General features: G+C 45.4%; 4 protein-coding genes across 5 annotated transcripts; 2 read left to right on the forward strand and 2 right to left on the reverse strand.

The window, feature by feature from the left end:
- Positions 1–416: 416 nt before the first annotated feature.
- Positions 417–4,667, reverse strand: LOC132264164 (cytosolic carboxypeptidase-like protein 5). The gene is made up of 7 exons (XM_059764266.1): positions 4,450–4,667; positions 3,390–4,392; positions 3,204–3,334; positions 2,412–2,829; positions 1,783–1,984; positions 1,528–1,719; positions 417–1,293 (listed from the first exon to the last, which is right to left on the reverse strand). Exons 1-7 carry the CDS (start codon positions 4,544–4,546, stop codon positions 601–603), a joined length of 2,736 nt encoding a protein of 911 aa, XP_059620249.1. The 5' UTR covers positions 4,547–4,667; the 3' UTR covers positions 417–600.
- A 295-nt stretch (positions 4,668–4,962) lies between these two features.
- LOC132264020 (ubiquitin thioesterase OTU1) lies at positions 4,963–6,128 on the forward strand. Its single transcript, XM_059764067.1, has 2 exons — positions 4,963–5,769; positions 5,836–6,128. The coding sequence occupies exons 1-2, from the start codon at positions 5,059–5,061 to the stop codon at positions 6,046–6,048; spliced, it is 924 nt and encodes a 307-aa protein (XP_059620050.1). The 5' UTR covers positions 4,963–5,058; the 3' UTR covers positions 6,049–6,128.
- Positions 6,129–6,246: 118 nt separating this feature from the next.
- LOC132264314 (U-scoloptoxin(05)-Sm1a) lies at positions 6,247–8,886 on the forward strand. 2 transcript variants are annotated; one of them, XM_059764451.1, is made up of 4 exons: positions 6,247–6,400; positions 6,486–6,647; positions 6,924–7,073; positions 7,169–8,886. In XM_059764451.1, exons 1-4 carry the CDS (start codon positions 6,352–6,354, stop codon positions 7,366–7,368), a joined length of 561 nt encoding a protein of 186 aa, XP_059620434.1. In that variant the 5' UTR covers positions 6,247–6,351; the 3' UTR covers positions 7,369–8,886. The 2 variants fall into 2 exon arrangements, with proteins under 2 accessions (XP_059620434.1, XP_059620435.1); XM_059764452.1 differs by lacking the exon at positions 6,924–7,073.
- Positions 8,887–8,973: 87 nt separating this feature from the next.
- Positions 8,974–19,010, reverse strand: LOC132264310 (nuclear transcription factor Y subunit beta). The gene is made up of 6 exons (XM_059764447.1): positions 18,680–19,010; positions 13,970–14,158; positions 11,918–12,171; positions 11,694–11,861; positions 9,884–10,518; positions 8,974–9,817 (listed from the first exon to the last, which is right to left on the reverse strand). The coding sequence occupies exons 1-6, from the start codon at positions 18,770–18,772 to the stop codon at positions 9,729–9,731; spliced, it is 1,428 nt and encodes a 475-aa protein (XP_059620430.1). The 5' UTR covers positions 18,773–19,010; the 3' UTR covers positions 8,974–9,728.
- Between the last annotated feature and the right edge of the window lie 297 nt (positions 19,011–19,307).

Below are 19,307 nucleotides of genomic sequence, written 5' to 3' on the forward strand. Positions count from 1 at the left end.
AAAATTGACATTTTTTCACTTTACCTGAAGAGCTCAATTTTAATTTTAGACTCACTTAAAGTTTAATTATAAATGTTTCTAATCAAATATTTAAATCGCTAAACTAAAGCAATCAGTTTTGCCAGACAGTGCAATAATTTAATTTCCGCCCCGATTGACATGTTAAATTGATATGTGATTAGAAATAACTTCATTTTACCTTTGAAATTTGCACTTTTCTGTTCACTTTTGCAACTTTGCAAAGAGTCTTCATTCGCCACCAATTCAATGTATCAATATCAATTCTCCGCAGTTTTATAAGCTATCTTTCTAAATTATGAATGACAGTTCAGTGTTGCATTATAGGTCAGTGTGTTCGCTGATAAATCCATCGAAACTCACGCCAAATTCACACGATAAAAGAAAAACACTTCAGCTTCAATACACGTGTTTAATTTTATTAAAATATCCAATATGTCAACATAATTTACATACAAGAGTAATGAGAGTCCTTATCTTGCATTAAAAAAGAAAACAACGACGCTTCGTCCATTTGCGGGGGAGAAAAAATATATATAAGTGTATAAGAAAATATCTCTGAGGATGTAAAATTGCACCATTTCAATGCCACACGGTTTTCACGCGGCACTTCTTTCTCTTGATATTCGGCTCCGTCTTGAGCGTGCGCTTCATCTTCAGCGGCGACGCCGCCGAGGACTTCTGCAGCCTCTTGCCGGGCTTGGCGGCGCCCGAAGTGGTGGCAGTGGGGGCGCTCGTGGACGGCAGCCCCGTGAACGTGTGGGTCTTCTTCAGCTTCTGCAAGAACGGTGGTTTCTCGTGCGAGCACGACGGCCGCGGGTGCTCCTCGTCCTCGGGCTTCGCGGGCGTCGGCAAGAAGAGCGGCTCGCCGCCAGACGGCGTGGGGAAGAGATTGGGCAGCGAAGTGGCCGACGAGAGGCTCTCCTCCTTGTCCATCTTCAGCGCGCCGCCGCCGGTGACTTTCTTCCTCTTCGGCGGGATCTGCGGATGCGCCTCTTTGGTCACGCCCTTGACCACAGACAGCTTCTTGGCGCCGGCCTGCGACGTGGACGCACCCGGCGCCACCTTGGCCGCACTGCCGAACACCTTGCGCTGCCCCTTCAACAGATTCAGGCGCGATCCGCCGCGCGCCATCACCAGATTCACACTGGCGCGACTCTCCCAGTTCTGCAGATTGCAGTACGCCTTGTTCTCCTTGGAGATCTCCAGCGGCGGCGGCGGATTGAGCAATCCGCCCCGCTTTATCACCTTTGTCTTCCGCACTCCGGCGTTCGCCTGGAAAATATCGCTCAATTGCATTATCAAAATCCACGGGCAGAACGCGCGCCACAGCCGCAAAAGCACAAGCGCCCACAAGAAAGCCAGAATCCCCCACCAGTAACCGAAGAAGAAGGGCAGACAGAAGGGCAGAATAGAAGCAATGCTAGAGAGGCAAACTTATATACGCTTCTCGAGGACGATTTGCACCTCAGACTCCATCTCAATCAACTTCAAAGCCCTTTTTCTCACCTTTCCACCGCCGCCGCCGCCGCCGGAACTGCCAGAGCTGGATGAGTGCGAGGACTTGGCGAAGCTCTTGTCAATCTCCAGCCGAATGGCATTCCGCAGACCCTGCAGAGATCTGTAGTCTGAATTGTGGAGCCGCGAGATCGGATTGGAGTTGGTCAGATCGAGTATCGAAGGGCCCAAAGCACGTCCAATCTGCAAAAGTTGAAGAATAACATTAAATAAGTGACTGAAAACACACAAGATCTCAATGCTTGCCTCTTCAAAAATCGCTGGATTGTACTTCGGTGGAACCAGATTAACAACTTTCGACGCAGACTCTTTTCCACGCGGCGGCAGAATATTTACACACTTTCCTGTATTGTAGTTGCACTCCAAGGTGTAGCTCTTAATCAACCCAGTCATTTTGTACACCGACACCCGGCCAGAACCTTCCTTGGACAGCCCATCTCGCTTTCCTCTGGAAAAAAGTTGAAAATTTCTCGTGAAACATCATTGTGGATGAACTTTTTACAGATTTCTTTTCACCTTTTCTCATCATAAATGCTTTAGAAACCAGAAAAGTGTCTTTAATGAGCTCAAACATACCAAAATTAAAGGTAATTTGATGCTTTTTAGCATATTTCTCCAGGTAATTGAATTTTGAAGCTTTTCATTAAGCATCTTACAAGATTCTTCACTTAATCTAGTAGTTTCACAACATTAAATCTACTGCAATTGCAATAAGTAAGACAAGAAAAACTCAAAGAACTTCTAAATCACTTCGAAGAATCGCTTGAAAAGGAAGAAAACTGATTCAACGACGCAAACGAGCTCCTCAAAATTCCTCAATAAAAGGTGAAGAGAAAATCTGTTGAGCGCAAATGGGGGAAAATCGGGGCACTGACTTGTGATACATGTTCCTCTCGGAGAAATTGCACGCGTCGAAGTGGAAGTGGTGGCAGTTCATGCTCATGAGGCGCGGCAGGAGCATGCACTCGATGGCCTCGGCTGAGTTGGCCATGTGGTTGCCGTACATGAAGACGCCCTTCTTGCTCGCGTGTCCGTGCAGATCGATGTACAGGAACATGTTGCTGCTGTCCACGCTCTTCTCCTCCACATCCACACTCGCATCCTTGCTCACGCCCCGAGATTTCACCTCCTTCCTGCCACTCACGGCCTTTCGCTGCGCCGCCGCCGCCTTGTTCTGACTGATCGGCGCCAGCTGAAAAGGCTTCTTCGGTGCAATCTTCTTCTCAGCACTCACCTCGGGCTTGGCTGGGGGGTTTTCTGTGCTGTTCTCCGCATTTGGAGCACTTTCACTTTCTGCAAAACAAAACGCAGCATCTCTCGATAGCATTCACAGATCGTCTTGCATAAGAAAATGCACTCTTGGCTTCTCAGCTCGAAGTGCGCCGTCATTGGCATGGGCGTAGGTGAGATTTGAGCCATTTCCTCGATTCTAAACACATTTTCAGCAGCACAATGTCTTGAACTATATGAAAATGTGTGTTAGAATCGTTAGAATGTTGTTTAACTAATTCATTTTCTAAAAAAAATCTCATTGAAACGTATAATTTCCCTACGCCCTTGGCATTGGCGATCTATTTTGGCCGCGGCGCCCGAAATAGCGCCCGATCGGATCTTCGCCACACATGGCAAAAGTCCATGTAGAGTAAATGCCAGGAGGAATAGCTCACCTCGCTCGGATGCCTCTGGCGAGGGCTCGTGTGATGTGACAGTGTCGGAATTGCCGCCGGCATTCTTCTCAGTCGTGGCCGCTATTTCTGGCTCCTCGCACTCCGCCTTGTCGCAGCCAAAGTGGTAGAATCTGCAGAGATTGTGGGTCAGTGGGTGCTCTTGAGCGCGAGTGACCGTGGACTCACCTGATCAGCTTCCGCACGGCGTAGATGCTCGGGTGGGTTTCAGGGCTGGGACTGAGATAGACCCTGTTGAGATTGTGGCCGAGCGTGTCTGAGCGATAGAGGCCGTTGAAGACGCCGTCGGGATTGAGAAATGGCACGATTTTGAACACGTACAGGCGTCTCAGTGTGGCCGCGATGGAGCTCTTGCGGTCCAGCAGCAGCGCGAGGAAGCCATTCAGCACGAAGCTGGCCGGCGTCTCGCCCGGATGCACGCGCGAGGACACGAAGATGATCCTCTTGCCGCGGAACGTGTGGCAGCGATGGCGCGTCTTCTCCGGGAAGAGATTCTCCAGCCGCTGCTCGCGCTCGTCACAGATGCCGTGATAGGAGGAGATGGTGATGAGGTCCACGCGGCGCTTCTCCACCGAATAGGTCAGCAGCTCGCGGTGGAAGTAGATCTCGGACTTGAAGTCCTCCTCGTTCAGCTGCAGCGGATCGACGTCTGGCGAGGCACACGCATTCTCCAGGTCCTTCAGCCGCTTCGCCACCGCCACGTCCTCCGCCTTGCTGCTGCCCGCCGCGCCCTCCAACTGACGCACCTTCAGCTCGAACTGCCTCTTCCGGAAGCGCCTGTCCAGGCGCGTGAGGTAGTTCTGCAGCTCTGTGTACGTGTACGGATACGTGAAGGCGTAGAAGAAGTCCTGCTCGCTGTCCTCGCCGCCACGGTGCAGGAAGGAGACGATGAAGTTCTCGTCCTCCACCGTGTAGCTGGGCTTGTCCTTGATCCTCTCCCACTTGCCGTTGGCGCCCACCTTCACCACGGGATGCATGCCCTGGCTGTACAGCTTCGCCTGACGGTTGAGATTCATCACGTTGAACTTCGCCACGTCCAGCGGCCGCCCGCCGCGGACGCTGAAGAAGAACCACGTCCTGTTGGAGTTCTCGTACTGCGTGCCTCCGCAGTCCGGGCACGTCCACAGATTGAACTCCGCCGACGCCGTGACGCCGTCCGGGGGCGGAGGCTCTGCAAGCAAACACTGGTCAGCCGCCAGACAAACAGCCCAGCCTTTGTTTTCCTCACCATTTTCCTCGGGCGCCCTCACCAGCACCACCTTCCCCAAGTTTCCCGAGTCGAAAGCGGAGCTGAAGCTGTAACTCCCGCTCGTGAACTTGTTCATGGCTGCGCTGGCCGTCTGTCTTCCCGATGCACTGAGATTTGGCGGATTTTGTCAGGTATTCATGGGAACTTTGAGCAATTTTCACACACGATAAACTTGCAAAGAAAATCTCTCTCGCACTGAAAAATCGTCGCGACTGCAGCGCCACTCGTGGCAATTCACCAGGTAAACTTTCACTTCGCCAGCTTTTCGCCGCGAGCGCCAAATGATGATTTGAAATTGCAACGAAATTTCAGACATAATTTTTCTGTGAAAAATTAAAGTTGTGAAAACAGCTTGGAGTCGGAAAATAAATTTTCAGCAGATTCTGGTGATCTTTGTGGGTGACTTCCAAGGAGAAGCGTCCGGAAACCGCATGTACTCACGATTCGATCTGAGTTATGAAATTTTCACGCAAACTTTCAAACTCTAATTCGTGACAGTTGCGTGACGTTTTTCAAGGTGGCAAAACCAAAACAAAGTTCTGGCCAAAAACTCCTAGAGAAATCTGCCCGATCTAGCCAGAAGGAACAATGGGATTCTCACTCAAAGTGAAGACAAAGACTGGTCAACACATCATGCGGGATGTGTCGCCCTCGCTGACGCTCTCGCAGCTCAAATCGCAGATCGTGGCATTCACGAAACTCCCTCCGGAGTCCATGCACATCCTGGTGGGCTTCCCGCCGCGGAAGCTCAGCATGGCGGGCTCGGAGGACTCGATCTCGGCCAGCGGGATCGTGAACGGCGACACGCTGATCGTGGAGGAAGTGGCGGTGGAAACGCCAGCACCGGAGAGGCGCGAAGACGCTCTCCTGGCCGCGCAGTCGGCTGCAGTGGCGGAGGACGAGTTCGCGGGGCTGCTGCTGAAGCAGGTGGTGCCGGCGGACAACTCGTGCCTATTCACGAGCATCGGATACGCGCTGAACGGGGCCGTGAACACGGACTGTGGCGTGCTGATGCGCCAAATCATCGCCGAACACGTTGCCGCGGACTCGGAGACGTTCAACGAGGCATTTCTGGGACGCCCCAATCGGGAGTACTGCGCCTGGATCCTCAGAGACGACTCCTGGGGTGGCGCCATCGAAGTGTCCATCCTGTCGAGCTTCTACGGCCTGGAAATCGCTGTTGTTGACATCACAAATGCCATCATCAACCGCTTCGGCGAGGACAAAAACTACGGGCAGCGTATTTTCCTCCTCTTCGACGGCATTCACTATGATCCTCTGTACCTAGAATCCCTTACCGTGAGTCTGAACGCATGCGAAACTCTGCTGAACAAGCTGTATTTGACGTTTCTGACGTGGTTTCAGGGCGGCGTTCCGCGGACAATCTTCCCCATCGAGGCGGAAAGCATCTATCAGCAAGCTGAGCAGTTGGCCAAGGAAGCCCAAGCGTCCAAGCAATTCACCGACGTGAACCGCTTCACGTTGCGCTGCCTGGTGTGCGATTGCCACCTAGTTGGCCAGGTGGAGGCTCAGGCGCACGCCAAGAGCACCGGGCACGCCAATTTCGGAGAAGTCTGAATCCATGCACCACAAACAGTTGATATTTTCTGAGGGACACTGTCAAATTAATCAATTGTGAAATTCTACGCAGAAATCATGCATTTTCCCTCCACAATCTCGCAGAATCCCGACAATTCTCGAGACAGTTTTCGCGCGCTGATTTCTGTTCCCAGAAACTGTTCCCAAGGCGGCGCCACTTGCAGACATGTCAAGCAGCTGTCGTCGTGGTGATTCATATATTGTTTTGGGTGTGTTTTGACTGCGGAAATTGTCCCTGTTTTCCACGCTTTCCCCGCGGAAGTCACCACTAAAAGTGCCGAGATGAATCTCCTGGTGTACTTCCTCACCTTCCTGGCGGCCTTCCGAACAGGTAAGTGTCTCTCTTGGGGCGGTGTTCTCTCCCAGCAGCGCCTGTCTGAGGAGCGCCTCTAAATTGATCTGATTCCCGGGCGCAGTTTCCAGCATCCGGTGCTATGTGTGCAATGCCACAGACACCTCGTCGCCCTTCCAGTGCGGGGAGCTCTTTGAGCGCTACGACACGCCCGATATCGAGCCGCAGGACTGCTCGGACGTGCACGGGGCGCAGTACTGCGTGAAGCACATCGGCAGATTCGAAGGTAGAGCGAAGGAGAAGGTTCCGGGAGTATCGCAGTCGCCACTAACCCACTCATGGACTAATCCTGCGGCCTTCGGGCTGCCGAAGCATCTCATTTAGCCTTGGCTCTCTAGGATATTAGACAAATAGTGCGGGATTAGAGGTGTTTAGAGGTCTTTCCTGAGCAGAGATCTAATCTTTCCTCCAGATCTTTGCAAACTCTTGTAGAATTCCTCTTAGAAGCTGCTTTGTTACTACTTCTCTAACCTATTGTCTTCGGTGTCTGTTACTAACACAGGCGGGAGCATTTCCTGCTATCAGTGCAATTCCGGAGAGACGATGGACTGCTCTGACCTGCTCATAAACATGCCAGACTCGCCCATCAAGCCTGAGCCTTGCGACTCCGTAATCGACGCTCAGTTCTGCGTCAAATCCACCGCTCTTTACGGTTAATGCTCTTTACTAACGCTTCTGTAGCTTGTCAAATCTCTTCCGCTCGCCATCCGGGAGTGTTGAGGACTCAAGTGTGGGCCTAATTCGCAGGTGGAATCGGTGCCAAGCGCTTCTGCTCGTCCAAGGATCTGGGCAACTACTGCAACTACGTGCAGAACGTGGGCGACAGAATGGAGTACAGATCGTGCATCTTCACCTGCTCCACGGACGGCTGCAACTTCGCCAGCTCCTTGAGATCGTCCCACGTCTTTGTCGCCATCGGCGCAATCTGTCTCGCCTTGCTGGTGTAGATTCAATGCCTAGATATTCTCATCGAAATTCCGTCCGCGTGGCTCTGCTGAGGCGGGAAAATGTGAGCTCTGGCGTCAGTGAAATTTCCACCATTTGACCACCTTTTATCTGGGCTTTCATGCTCTTCTGACTGATGTTGAGATAATTCTTGAATTGCCTGCCATTAGAAACTCTCTGAGAGGGGAAAAAAAAAACTTTCATATCGCGCACTAAATTAGCACCTCGAGAGATTGACTCGGAGATGAAGAAATTTCTCCTCCTCCCACATATTTGTTTTTCTTTTCACTTTCTTTATAAATATGCCCTTCCACAGCGGTACAAGACATTGCTTGTACGCTTGCTGAAGAGGCACTTTGGCAATTTTGTTGAATTATTCATATCTTCAAGAGGTAATGAAAGAAAACAATGAAGTTTTTGACCTGTTTAACATCACAAATATCGCAAATATCATCTATGAATCGCTTTTTTCTCGATCCTAGTCTGAGAATCATGGGAAAAAAGTGCATGAAAAATTGCGTCTTTGAGCGAAAGTCGCGAAGAAGCGCGCTTACAAAATGACGAGTGGTCAATTTGGTGATCACTCAAGAACAATTAAAGAGTCAATTGGTTATCAAAATGCCGCGATCACAGCGTTGTTGCGTGCGAAATTTGCAGAGAAACTTTTTTTTGAGCAAATCACACGATCACTAAAAGATCATGGCGAATATGAAAGCATCCGAAAATCTATCATGCAAAGAAGTCTTATGCAAATGATGTATATTAAATGTATTTACAGCATCTGAGAAAGAGAGAGAGAAACATGTTGCAATTAGCCATTAATCTTTTTCGGTGAGCTGCTGCGGATCAGCAGAAAGATCATAAATTTGAGGCAATTTCTTGGGTAATTTTTGTGAAAAGCACTGATTGACTTGAGATGATCTCTTTTGAGAAATCTCACACAGAAGATCACACTCTGGGCTAAGTGATCAGCGCGTATGATCGTGTGAAGAAAGGCTTTCTCCGTGAAATTTCTCGGTTTGTGTCGCTGTGCGGCGCAAGAAAAGGTGAAGATGTAGAATAAGAAATGGCAATTTCATAGACAAATCTCAACCATTTGAAAATCACTGAATCTCAACTCCGTTTTGCGGATATTACGTCAGGGAAATTGGTGTGAAATCAAAGTGAAATGCTCGCGCGCACTAATGCATTTTGGGTGAGGCGTTGAAAATTCACTTTGATCCGAAGAATTTCTCATTTGGCCGCGCACAATGAATAAAATATAATTCAATTAAATTTCTGACCAATGCGGTTTTTGCCGTGAATTTTTCGTGGCAAAGATTGCGATCTGTTTATTTTTTTCTCACCGGATTGTTCTCACAATCAAGGTCGCGCGAGTTCACAAATGATATATTGTCCGCAGCGACTTTCTCACAACAATACCGAATATTGTTGGGTGGATTTTTCTCGCTGTGCCAGCACACATTTTGCCTTGTCCACACAGAGTTGTGTATCAACAGAAACTCCGTCCAAAGTAGATTGTAAGACCTTTTTATACCCAACGGCCATGAAGAGACGTGAAATATATGAAAAATTTTGTAAGAATTGGTAGAGAAAAGACACTGTGGTTTCACTTCTAATATTTTTATTGGGCCCAAAAAATATTACAATGCTTTTTTTTCTGTTTGAGATCCTCACTTCGGACGATCGTCGCACTTTGTCTTGTAAATTACAGGTTTGATCACATATATTTTCATTTTTACTTTCAAAGTTGATTAGAGCAAAGAGAGATTACAAATACGAAAAAAAATATTCACAAATGAGAAAACGATCTTTTTTAATATATTCATGTTGTTTTGTCTTCAAATTTAGCTTTTGGCACACATTTCTCCATCGCGAAAGACATGAAAAAAAATACACAAAAGTGAAGCAATAATAAATTGTTGAATCTTTTTCTTCTTTTTTTTTGCTCCATGCGCCAAATGAGTCATAGAAAAAAAATATATAAAACATAATTGTGTCGGTAAATCGTGAAGATATACTTAAAATTACATTATTTTCTGTTTTTCTTCCAACTACGAAGTTATTGTTGCTACCACGCCACAAAAAATACGTGAGAGTGAGAAAAATAATGAAAACAAAACTATTTTTTGTCAAGGAAAATATTGTCTCACAAAAATAATTGCAGGCTTTCGGGGATCTTTTTTTTTGCGGTGGTTTCTTGTTCCTTTCCACTCCAAATGTTTTGTGTAATTTTGTGTGTGTGTTTGGAGAGTTTTTTGCGTATAAATTGATTGTGTCGTTTTTTGGGGGGACATTTTGTAGTTGCTTGATCACTGTTTCTCCCACATTTCTTGCGATCGATGCTCCGCCGTGACTCGCCTTAGCAGTTGCAGTCGCACGCGCAGCGCTTCACGCGCTTCTCGCGGTGCAGCACGCTGTCCACCGAGCGAACGGATCGAGGTTGCACGACTGCAAAGGAGGGATTTGCTTGGTCAGTTTGCGGGCTTCTTCATTGGGAAGCTGTGGTTTACTCACAGTGTGGTCGCTGCTCCTCCTGCTGCGGCTGCTCCTGGTTCTCCTGCGGCTGCATCATGGGCACGGGGATCTTCACGGGCTGCAGGAGGCTCCGGCCGTAGCCGACGCGTCCCATCTGGAGGAACTGGGCGGGCACGGGCAACTGCTGCATCTGCACCATCTTGGAGTCGTCCTCCTCCGAGCTCTCGTCGCTGTCGTCATCCTCGTCGGCGTTGGACATCTCCTTCAGCTCCTGCTGGATGCGCTCCTCGGCCATGCGCTGGATGTTCTGCAGATCCTCAGCCGTGATGCCGGCGCGGTGGAGCGCCACGTCAAGCGGCACGCGCTGGATCTGCACCTGCTGCTCCTGGCCACCCTCGCCGAGCAGTTCGCGCGGGATCTGGACGCGCTGCAGCTGGATGCGCACCTCGGGCTGGTATGGGCGTGGGGCCTGCATGATCTGGATGGGCAGAGGGGCGCTCTGGGCGGCTGAGGGCGGCGGCGGTGGCATCTGACGCATCATGGACTGCGGAGGCATTTGGTGCATCTGCGGCGGTGGCGGCGGAGGCTGATTCATGGGCACCTGATGGTCGAAGTTGAGCGGAATGGCGTGGATGGGCATCACGACCTGGCGCACGGGCTCGGATTCCTCATTCCTGCGAAGATAATGGCTCTGATAAGCACAAGAAATGCCAAGGAACCTCGATTCACAAGTATTATTTTAATATGATTCCCAAAGGGAAATTCGTCAAGGTGCCGAAATGTAATGTTCATTTAATTCTATGACTGCGCACAAAAATTTAACAAACGGAAATGTCTTTGGCACTTCATTTGAGGAAACTTTCACACCTTTCACATTGTGAGACAATATTATTTAACCCTTCAATTCCATCAAATGATGTGTGAAATTTTGTAATATAGTTTTGTGGCGATTTCCACCACATTTCTCGATCACTTTTGTCACAATTTCACAATTGGCATCTTGCAAAATTTCCTCTTTTCCATGTCGCGCGCGCGTCTCTTTTGGAATTTATGGCAAATATATTGATGAAATCTTTTGTATCACACGCTTGAGAAGACTGGATTCACTTTTGGCACAGTTTAAATGGCAAACCAATATTCAGATCTCCTTGAATATTTTTTTTGTTGTTGTTGAAAGTCGCTCAAAGCCGGAGAGCAGAGTTGATAAGATAACTCGCCGCGGTCAACACGATTCCCATCCTCTTCTTGGCATGCGGGATGAAATTGAAAGAAATGTGTGCGAATGACTTTCATTGAAAATTCCACAGAAATGCGCGCCGGTAAGCTACAATGGGCACGCAAGTGGCGTGTCTGCAGTTCTTTACGCGATGCTTAATTGCAAATATAATTGAATTTCAATGTGAGATTGTGTGCCGAAGCAATGGTGAAAGAAGTGTATTGTTTGGGGAGGGAAAAAAGAGAAAAGACTTTCGTTCTTGAGAAGCTCAGCGGCGGCGCCAATTGTGTGTGAAAATCACGGAAGAATCGCAAGAATGGGCGTCAGAACCACGAAAAACCACAACAAACTTCAATTAATTGGACGATGAGTGCCACTAAAACGCAAAAAATATGCATATATGAGCACGAAAAGAGTCAAGGAATTCTTCACAATCATTGTAATTATAGGAAGTTGTTGAGAGACAGCGAGGTAAATTCTATTTTGCACAGTTTCGCAATAAATTTCAATTGGATGACGGACATTTAATAACTTCACAAATGGCACGTTTTTGCCGTAAAAAATACAGTCGAGCTTGTCGTCAATATCTTTGTCAATGGATTTGAGAATCGTGGGCGGACGTTTTGTACTCACACTTGACTTGATCCACTTTCGCAAAAGATGGCCATTCTCTCGCCGGTGATTCTCTGCTTCTTGGGATCGCTGGAGATGTTCAGTCCGAACGGCAACTGCATTGTCTTGGCCGGTGAATCGACAAACTCCTCAGAACGACGACGCTCGACCACGCAATTCATGCGAGATCTGCAAATTTAGGGTGTGAAGAAGGTATTCAAATTGACGCGCGCAAACGCACTCACTTCTGGTTGCCTTCCAGGAGGGCGTTCGTGAGGTCATTGAGGTCAAATTCGAGGGGCAGTCTTATCTGCAGACGATTCACGTCGCCGTTCTCGTTGCTCTCGGATTCACTGTCGGAGTCTGAAGAGCTGGCGGGAATGGACTCAGCGTCGGGATCGTCTTTTCCATTGGGTGATGAATACTTTTCGTCATTTTGCAGGCTGTTCTCCTTGTAGGTGGACGACTGAGCCTGCAGAGCCTCTGCTTTCGGCAGATCCTGCGGAATTGAGTGGAATTTGTCAGCTTACTTAACCGTCTATTTGTTTTTATCAAGTGGTTATGAAATAAGTGTTTTGAGTGAACTAAGAGGAATATTAGTAAACACGGTTAATAACTCTTCTCGTGAGGCACTCATGCGAAATCACGAGCAATATCAAGTGAGGCAAATACATAAAACATTTATTTTTTTTCAATTTGACATGCACTTCGCACTGGAAGTTTGCTTTTATCATGAATTATTTAATCTGTCTCTGTTTATCTGCGCAACATGACAAATTTTCGCGGGATTCTTCTCTGCACAGTTCATCTTAAAAATGTGCAGAGAAAATTGCAAAGATGCGCAGTAATTAATTACTGTGAAGGGGCACAATTTAATTTAGCCACTCTCTGTAATTAAATTCATGTATGTACTGTGAAATTATCAAGTTTTGTGCCTCGTAAGCATCTCTCACGATCTCACAATTTGCGTGAATGTTGGGGAGAATTGACGAGAGAGAGAGAGAAAAAACTCCGTGGCTTTTGTGAAAATATACATTGAATAATCAGAAAATTACACATCGCGAGAGTCAACAGTTTGTGGCTTAGATGGAAAAACTCCAGCAAAGCCGCAGTAAAATCGTCACGGCGATTGACCAGCTCTTACTGGCTTATTTAGATAACATCTCATGTATTTAGCATCTCGCTGAAATGATTCTGGTCTAGCGCTATTCGCGCGTTGCAGGAAGAATCTCTCATGTTGTGTTGTGATCTTTCTCAAATTTATTACCGGACTTGTGTGTGAATTTTTTGCCGATTCTCCCCACATTGAACGTGCTGGATTTCCATCCGAAAGGTCATCGTGACCTCAACAACCTCTCGAAATTGCAAACATCCACACACATAAGCGAGTGGAGAAAAAGACTGAGATAGAACGGAGCAAAAAAAATCGTGAAAAAAACGTGGAAAACAATCATTCTCTCATCGCTTAAATAACCATCATTTCAAATACATTATATACCCAGAGTGTAATCATTTAGGATTGAAATATGATTTTTTTAAGGTATTCCCGACAGTTTCGCTTTCATTCAAAGTGATCTCGAGTGTAGTAAATGGGAATTCATTTGCCCAGGAAAAAAAAACTACAATCAAATATTTAACTCGGACAAAAATTTTAAGAATTCTGGGAAAATATGAGCACAAAATGACATGGAAGTAAATAAAAATCTAACTATAACTCTTCATTTTTTAGTCATTTATTTCAACACTCAAGAGAGCTTTCAAAATTCCTTGATCAATCTGCGCTCGCTTGATTTGATCTCCTTAACTGAGAGTTAAGAAGAAAGGCAATAAAATTGCTCAAATATAGCTGAAATTCTTTGTCAGAAAACGCCTTAAACTTTATTCTATATTATTCACAGTTACTGAAAATATTTCCTGACGTAATGTGTGCTAATTGAAAGCAAAAATTCTGCAAGCTTCAGATGTAGGCAAAGAATAGTGCAGTTTAATTCATTCCGCCCCTGTTTGCCTCTTATTGTTCTCCATTTACTGACACCTGATTCAATAAGCAAAATCTCTTAGAAATAATATTAGTCGCAATATTTGGTGACATTGCTCAGAGGATTCTGAGAAACACCAGCAATTGCGGATAAGTTTATTCAGTGGGATTTACTTGGAATTTCGAGAGGGAGAAAAAGCCGAAAAATCGATTAGGAATGGCATGAAATACTCGTGAAGTGAATTGCCATAATTACTGGCAAGTAGCAAAATCACCCAATTTTGCCGGATTACGGAGGACTAATTGCCAATATACTCACTTGGAGGGTCTCCAGCATGAGCTCCTTCTCCAGCACGGCGTCCAGCGTCTGCATTTGGTCACACGAAGCCTTCGCTTGCAGGTAAGCGGAGGCCAGCACGAAGAATCCGATGATGAAAGACGATGCAATTACCGTCATTGCAATAATTTTTGCAATTTGAACAGAGCTGGACTGGCGCATTTTGTATGCCTGCAAAACAGAGAGAGAGAGGATTTTTGCTTAAGCTGCGCTGTACTTTCTATTCACCGCCAATCCAACGCCTTTCCGCTGCACTCTATCATTAAATTTTCTCAACTCTATTTTTACTCTCACTCGTGTTATTAATTTTCTTTCAATTTATTGCTCTCCTTTTTCACCACAGCGCATCGTCGCCACACATTATGGATTTTCTTTTCACCTCCATTCGGAACTTGTATTTTGCGTGGTTTGAGAGAAAATCATGTGAGATAGATAGACTTTTTTTTCCGGAATCGAGTGCTGTGCGTGTGTGTGATTGCTTCACTGACCCTTTTTCCTACATCTATCTATGCAGATATATCTTCTTCTCAATGCACATCTTCGCGACGCGATGGCAGAATGGGCGAAAGAACGGTTTGTCTTGATGAATTCTCCATTGAGAATTTCCCAACATTCTGGCCAACATTTTTTTTTGTGTGTGGAAGCGCAGAGAGACATTATAATATCGTGTGTAGAAATTATCTGCAGCTCTGCGACTGTGTGTGAATAACAAAACGAATGAATTTCCAACTGAGGTACACTCTCAAAAAACGAGGTCAAATTAGAATGGATTGTTTTGTATGTACAGCCAACAGATAGCACGGCAAATATGGCTGATCTTTCTGCAGGGTGATCACGAGAGGATGATTTTCCGCAATGGAGGAAATGGAAAATTACCCCCAAATTCCAGACTTAAGTGCTCACTTTGTTGGCATTTTCGTGATGACCTCCAGAAAGTGGGGAAGTCCAATCACTGTTGACGAATGCATTTAACGTGTTTTTGCCAGAGATTTAAGAACAAGCACTGTAATTGTGCTAATTCTAATACTCGTTGGAGTTTTTAGGGGGAAAAGTTGTGAAGGTGAAAATATCTGTCGATGAGCAAATCACACTGTGATCAATTAGACACGCCCACGTCATTGACACATGTCAAACAAGTCATTCAAATTCAGGTACGCTCTTGCACACAATGAGGGCGAATTGACTTGTAATAAATGAAGAAATTACTTGAGAATTTACCAGAAATACCAGTGTTAATCTTTCACCAACTGCGATTCGCTTCTTAGAGCTTCAGATTGTGATCAGCAAAACGCCTTTTGAATGTCTTTCTTGCACTATAATTTCAAAATTAAATTTAGAAATTCTATATTTTTATTTCCCAGAGAATTAAAGAAAAGAACTGCTTTAAATTGTGCCTTTTAACATCTTATTTTACGCCAATTTGACGCTGAGATAGACTTGTTTTTTAACGCTACTGGAATTCTTGTCAATTAAAAAAAATATTCATGCTTAATGAAATTTCCGCTGTTTGTTGAAGTTCTGCGCAGCGAAAATCCGCAACAGAGAGAAAGAAAGTCAGTGACACCCTCTGCTTTAAATCACGTGCTAACAGAGAAAAAAAAAGGTTGTTGAACATAGAAAAAAGCAGCGCCAACATGGAAATGTCCAATGGCAAAATCCGTCACATAAACTCTCTTTCACAGCACACATTCGCAGTTGTGGTGAACAGAAAAAAGAGTCGATTTGCAGAGAAAGATTAATGCGAAAGAGGTGATAAAAAACGCGATGAACATCCGTAATTTTGTTGCCTCATTTTCGAAAATGTTCTCCGCCATCTCTTTAAACGTTTACGATCACGTCAATAGTGCATCATCAGCGTTTGTATGCTAAAATCTTGCGCGGCACGACAAATGAAAATTTCGTGGCCGATGGAAAACTTGTTTTCTAGTAATGCCACGTTTTTTTCTCCTCCTCTGTTCGTTTGAGTGGTTCTCTCTTGTCGTGTTAATTTTCTCCCAAGGAGGCATAAAACGACAAAATTGTTTTCATCATCGCGCACAAAATTCACCTTGGAGCGAAATTAACGAGATCTCTTCGGCTTGTGACTGTCTAACAAAAAAATGTACCAATTCACTCGCAGTTCTAATGGATGCTAATGAACTTATCATTGTGCTTTCCCCCCCACAATGTCAGCTTCTTTATCTGCTGTGTTTTTAATGGTCGAGTGGCCAGAAAAGAAGGTTCCTTCAGTGGTGGCTCTCTGAAGGTAGTTGCACTCGCCTCGCTCCCAAAAGCGCTCTCCAAAGCGACATGCAATGTTGAAGTCTTTGGCTTTTTTGGGCGAAAAGAGCCAGAGAGCAATGAGTCATTGTACAAAATAAACATTGCTTGAATATAAGAGAGATTTTCAGAGACGTGAATTTGCATACAAAAGCGCCTCTCCCGAGAAATTCGGGTCGAGTTCGTTTCCTCACTCCAATTGATGTCTTCTAGCGGATTTACCATTCTGCCCTTCTAATAAATTTCCCTATTTCGCCTCAGGTTTTTCCCTCGCCACCTTGGGCAAAAAGCGCATTTTCCCACAAGAGTGCAAAGTATGCAAATGAGTTGCGGCATTGCATAATGTTGGCAAAACTTGAGCGCTCCTCTTTTATATTTCATGGATTCTTCGCGCTCATCAAAGTTGTGCGCGCGCGCAAGTGCGATAATTTATGTAAAAACAGGAAGAAGGAAATTACCATTGATATCGGAAATGTTGGATAAATATTGTTCCCACTCTTTCTGACTCATTTTCTCACTGCCAGTATGCATTATTTTCTACCATCGCGAGCCTCCTGACTAATTAAGCCTCGCGAAAAACTATTGAGTTTGGCACTCTTTCCTCGCGCGAGCGTCCATTATCATTTGCAAGAGGCGCGCGCACTCGGCAAAAAAAATGTCGAAAACAATGACTGAATACATTTGATTGTTGAATTGTTTTCTCGCCTCCGTGGCAAGAGGTTGAGAAGACATGGAAAAAAAGAGCCAACAAATGGGAGAAAAAATGAAACTCACAAACTTTCCACCGCGCGCCGAGGAGCAAAGTCTTGCACATTTGCGGCGCATCTCCGAAATTGACGGATGGCGCAATTAGTGAAAAATATCCAGGGAGAAATCAGATGCACTCGAGAGCCATGCATTCACTCTATGCCAGCAGCATTGCATAATCCTCGTATTCATCCTCATCACGAAGTTGCGGCTGAGATGCCAAAGAAGCGTTTTGAAATGCTTCAATGTGTGTTTACGAGTTCGAGTTTGTTCTCTGGTTTTGGAGAGATTTCTATCATTCCTCTGAGTTCTTGAGCTCAGCAAGCAAGTCTGATTTAAACAATTTATTATTGTGCTGGACAAAATTAATTACATTTAATCAAATTCATCATATTTTAACACTTTATCTTTCAACAATTCTTTCATTGAAGATTCAATCGATAAATGAAAGTTTAAATCACGCGATGAAGATGTGATTTTGGCATGAAAAAATCTCAAAAAAAGCGAATCATAGAGCTAAATTTTATGTTTTTATACTTTAATTGGGTAACAAAATCATTTATTACTTAATGCCAATGAAGATGACTCTACATAGAATACATTTCAATCATGAAATGGAAAGAAAAAAAATTTATTGACTGTAAAATATTATTATTATGGCATATTTTTAAATAACAACACATATCTTGCATCAACTGATAATAAAGTTGTAAGATAGATTGAAAATGTCGCACAATAGCTGTTGAAGTGGAAATAATAACTTGGCACAAGAGCTGTGCAGGTAAAAATCTTAAGCCACTCACTTTGAAAAGCTTAGCGCACAAGGTTGAGACTTAACCTCCATCTCATGAGCAACAGAAAGGAAGTTTTGGTTGCTCTGTTTTGTGGTCGCAGCTGAATCATCTCAGGATGAGAAAATGTGTGCGGTTTCTTGATAAAAACCCACTTAATTTCCATCGAAATGTCTTTTTACGGTTGAATAGAAATGCGCTGGAAATATGCACGACTGATGTTCTCGAATTGACCAATTTATGGCTGATGGTCGGATATCTTGTCGATCATTGAGGTTTAACAATTTGTTAAACCATGTAGAAATATTAAAAGATCCCCTTTCCAGAGAGACTTTCAATGAGACATTGCGATTTCTTCTAACTTTCCACTTCTCAAAGCTTCATTAACTCATGTGCGCAGAGAAAAAGTATATGTGCGCAGCACATAGACGAAGATATAATGTAGAAAAAGTGAAAGTTGAATGCATTTTACTTATACAACGGAATAATATGAAAGCAATCGCGAGAAAAAGATCTCGCGACTCGAAGATGGTCATGAAGGCTGAAGGAAAAGGTGTGGATCGTGAAGATGAGCTCTCTCTCTCTCTTTCGGCTCCCATTCAATCGCGTTCGCGCGCGCTGCCAATAATTAAATTGCGCTTTTTACCTTCGCGTTCAATACATTTTCGACTTTGAGCAAAAATTGCTAATACACCAGCCATGTTTTGAGGCTCGCTTTTTTCACCGCATCTCGCGGCGTCTATGATGCAATATTTCACGGTTATGCAACTTTTATAGGGAGAGAAATAAACAATCATGCCGCGCGATTGTGGCAAAAATTGCATGCGCGGCGCAGAGATGAAGAGGAAATGGGCGAAAATGGCAAATGACAGTCAATCTAGCCATAATTACTCACTGGCGGTGCCTCAGAGGCGGTGCTATAAACTTCACTGGCCGCGTATTCTGGCTTCATTTGGACTGTTGCAATGGATTCGGGGTCCTTTTCCATGACTTTCTCCTCCGTGCTCCTCACTCACTGACCACTTGCTCTGCGCAAAACTGAGATGGAGTCCCTACAACAGGATCTGCACGCCTTTCTTTCCGGCACTTGACACACAACCGAAGGACTTGCTATAATTCGATCGGGGATTCGATGATCGCACTCTGTTTCGCGCGAATTTCAGGGAAAAAGTACGAGGTTCACGTCTCGAGTGGCAAACAGTCGAGAAGCGTCTGACTCGAGACCGACTGAAAGACACTCTCCCGCTTTTCTCCCGTTCGGCGATTGGGAGGGAGAGCCTCCCACCATCGCCCAAACAGCACGTTCATGCTCGATTTTTTCGGTGAAAACTCGTCTGTATTGCCACGCACACGCTTAAGTGAGTCGCGCGCCTTTTTCTCTCCAATTCTGCCCGAGTAATTTGATTATAATAGGCATGCTTCTGTGCCGGGCAAAATTGCCAATATGACCACAGAGCAGCAATTGTTGAGCAGTTGAAGAAATTTCTATTTTTCTCTTTGATTTTTTGGCCATGTGAAAAGTA

The sequence above is a fragment of the Phlebotomus argentipes genome, unplaced genomic scaffold, assembly GCF_947086385.1.
Source record: "Phlebotomus argentipes unplaced genomic scaffold, Phlebotomus argentipes genome assembly contig_32, whole genome shotgun sequence".
Classification (NCBI taxonomy): domain Eukaryota; kingdom Metazoa; phylum Arthropoda; class Insecta; order Diptera; family Psychodidae; genus Phlebotomus; species Phlebotomus argentipes.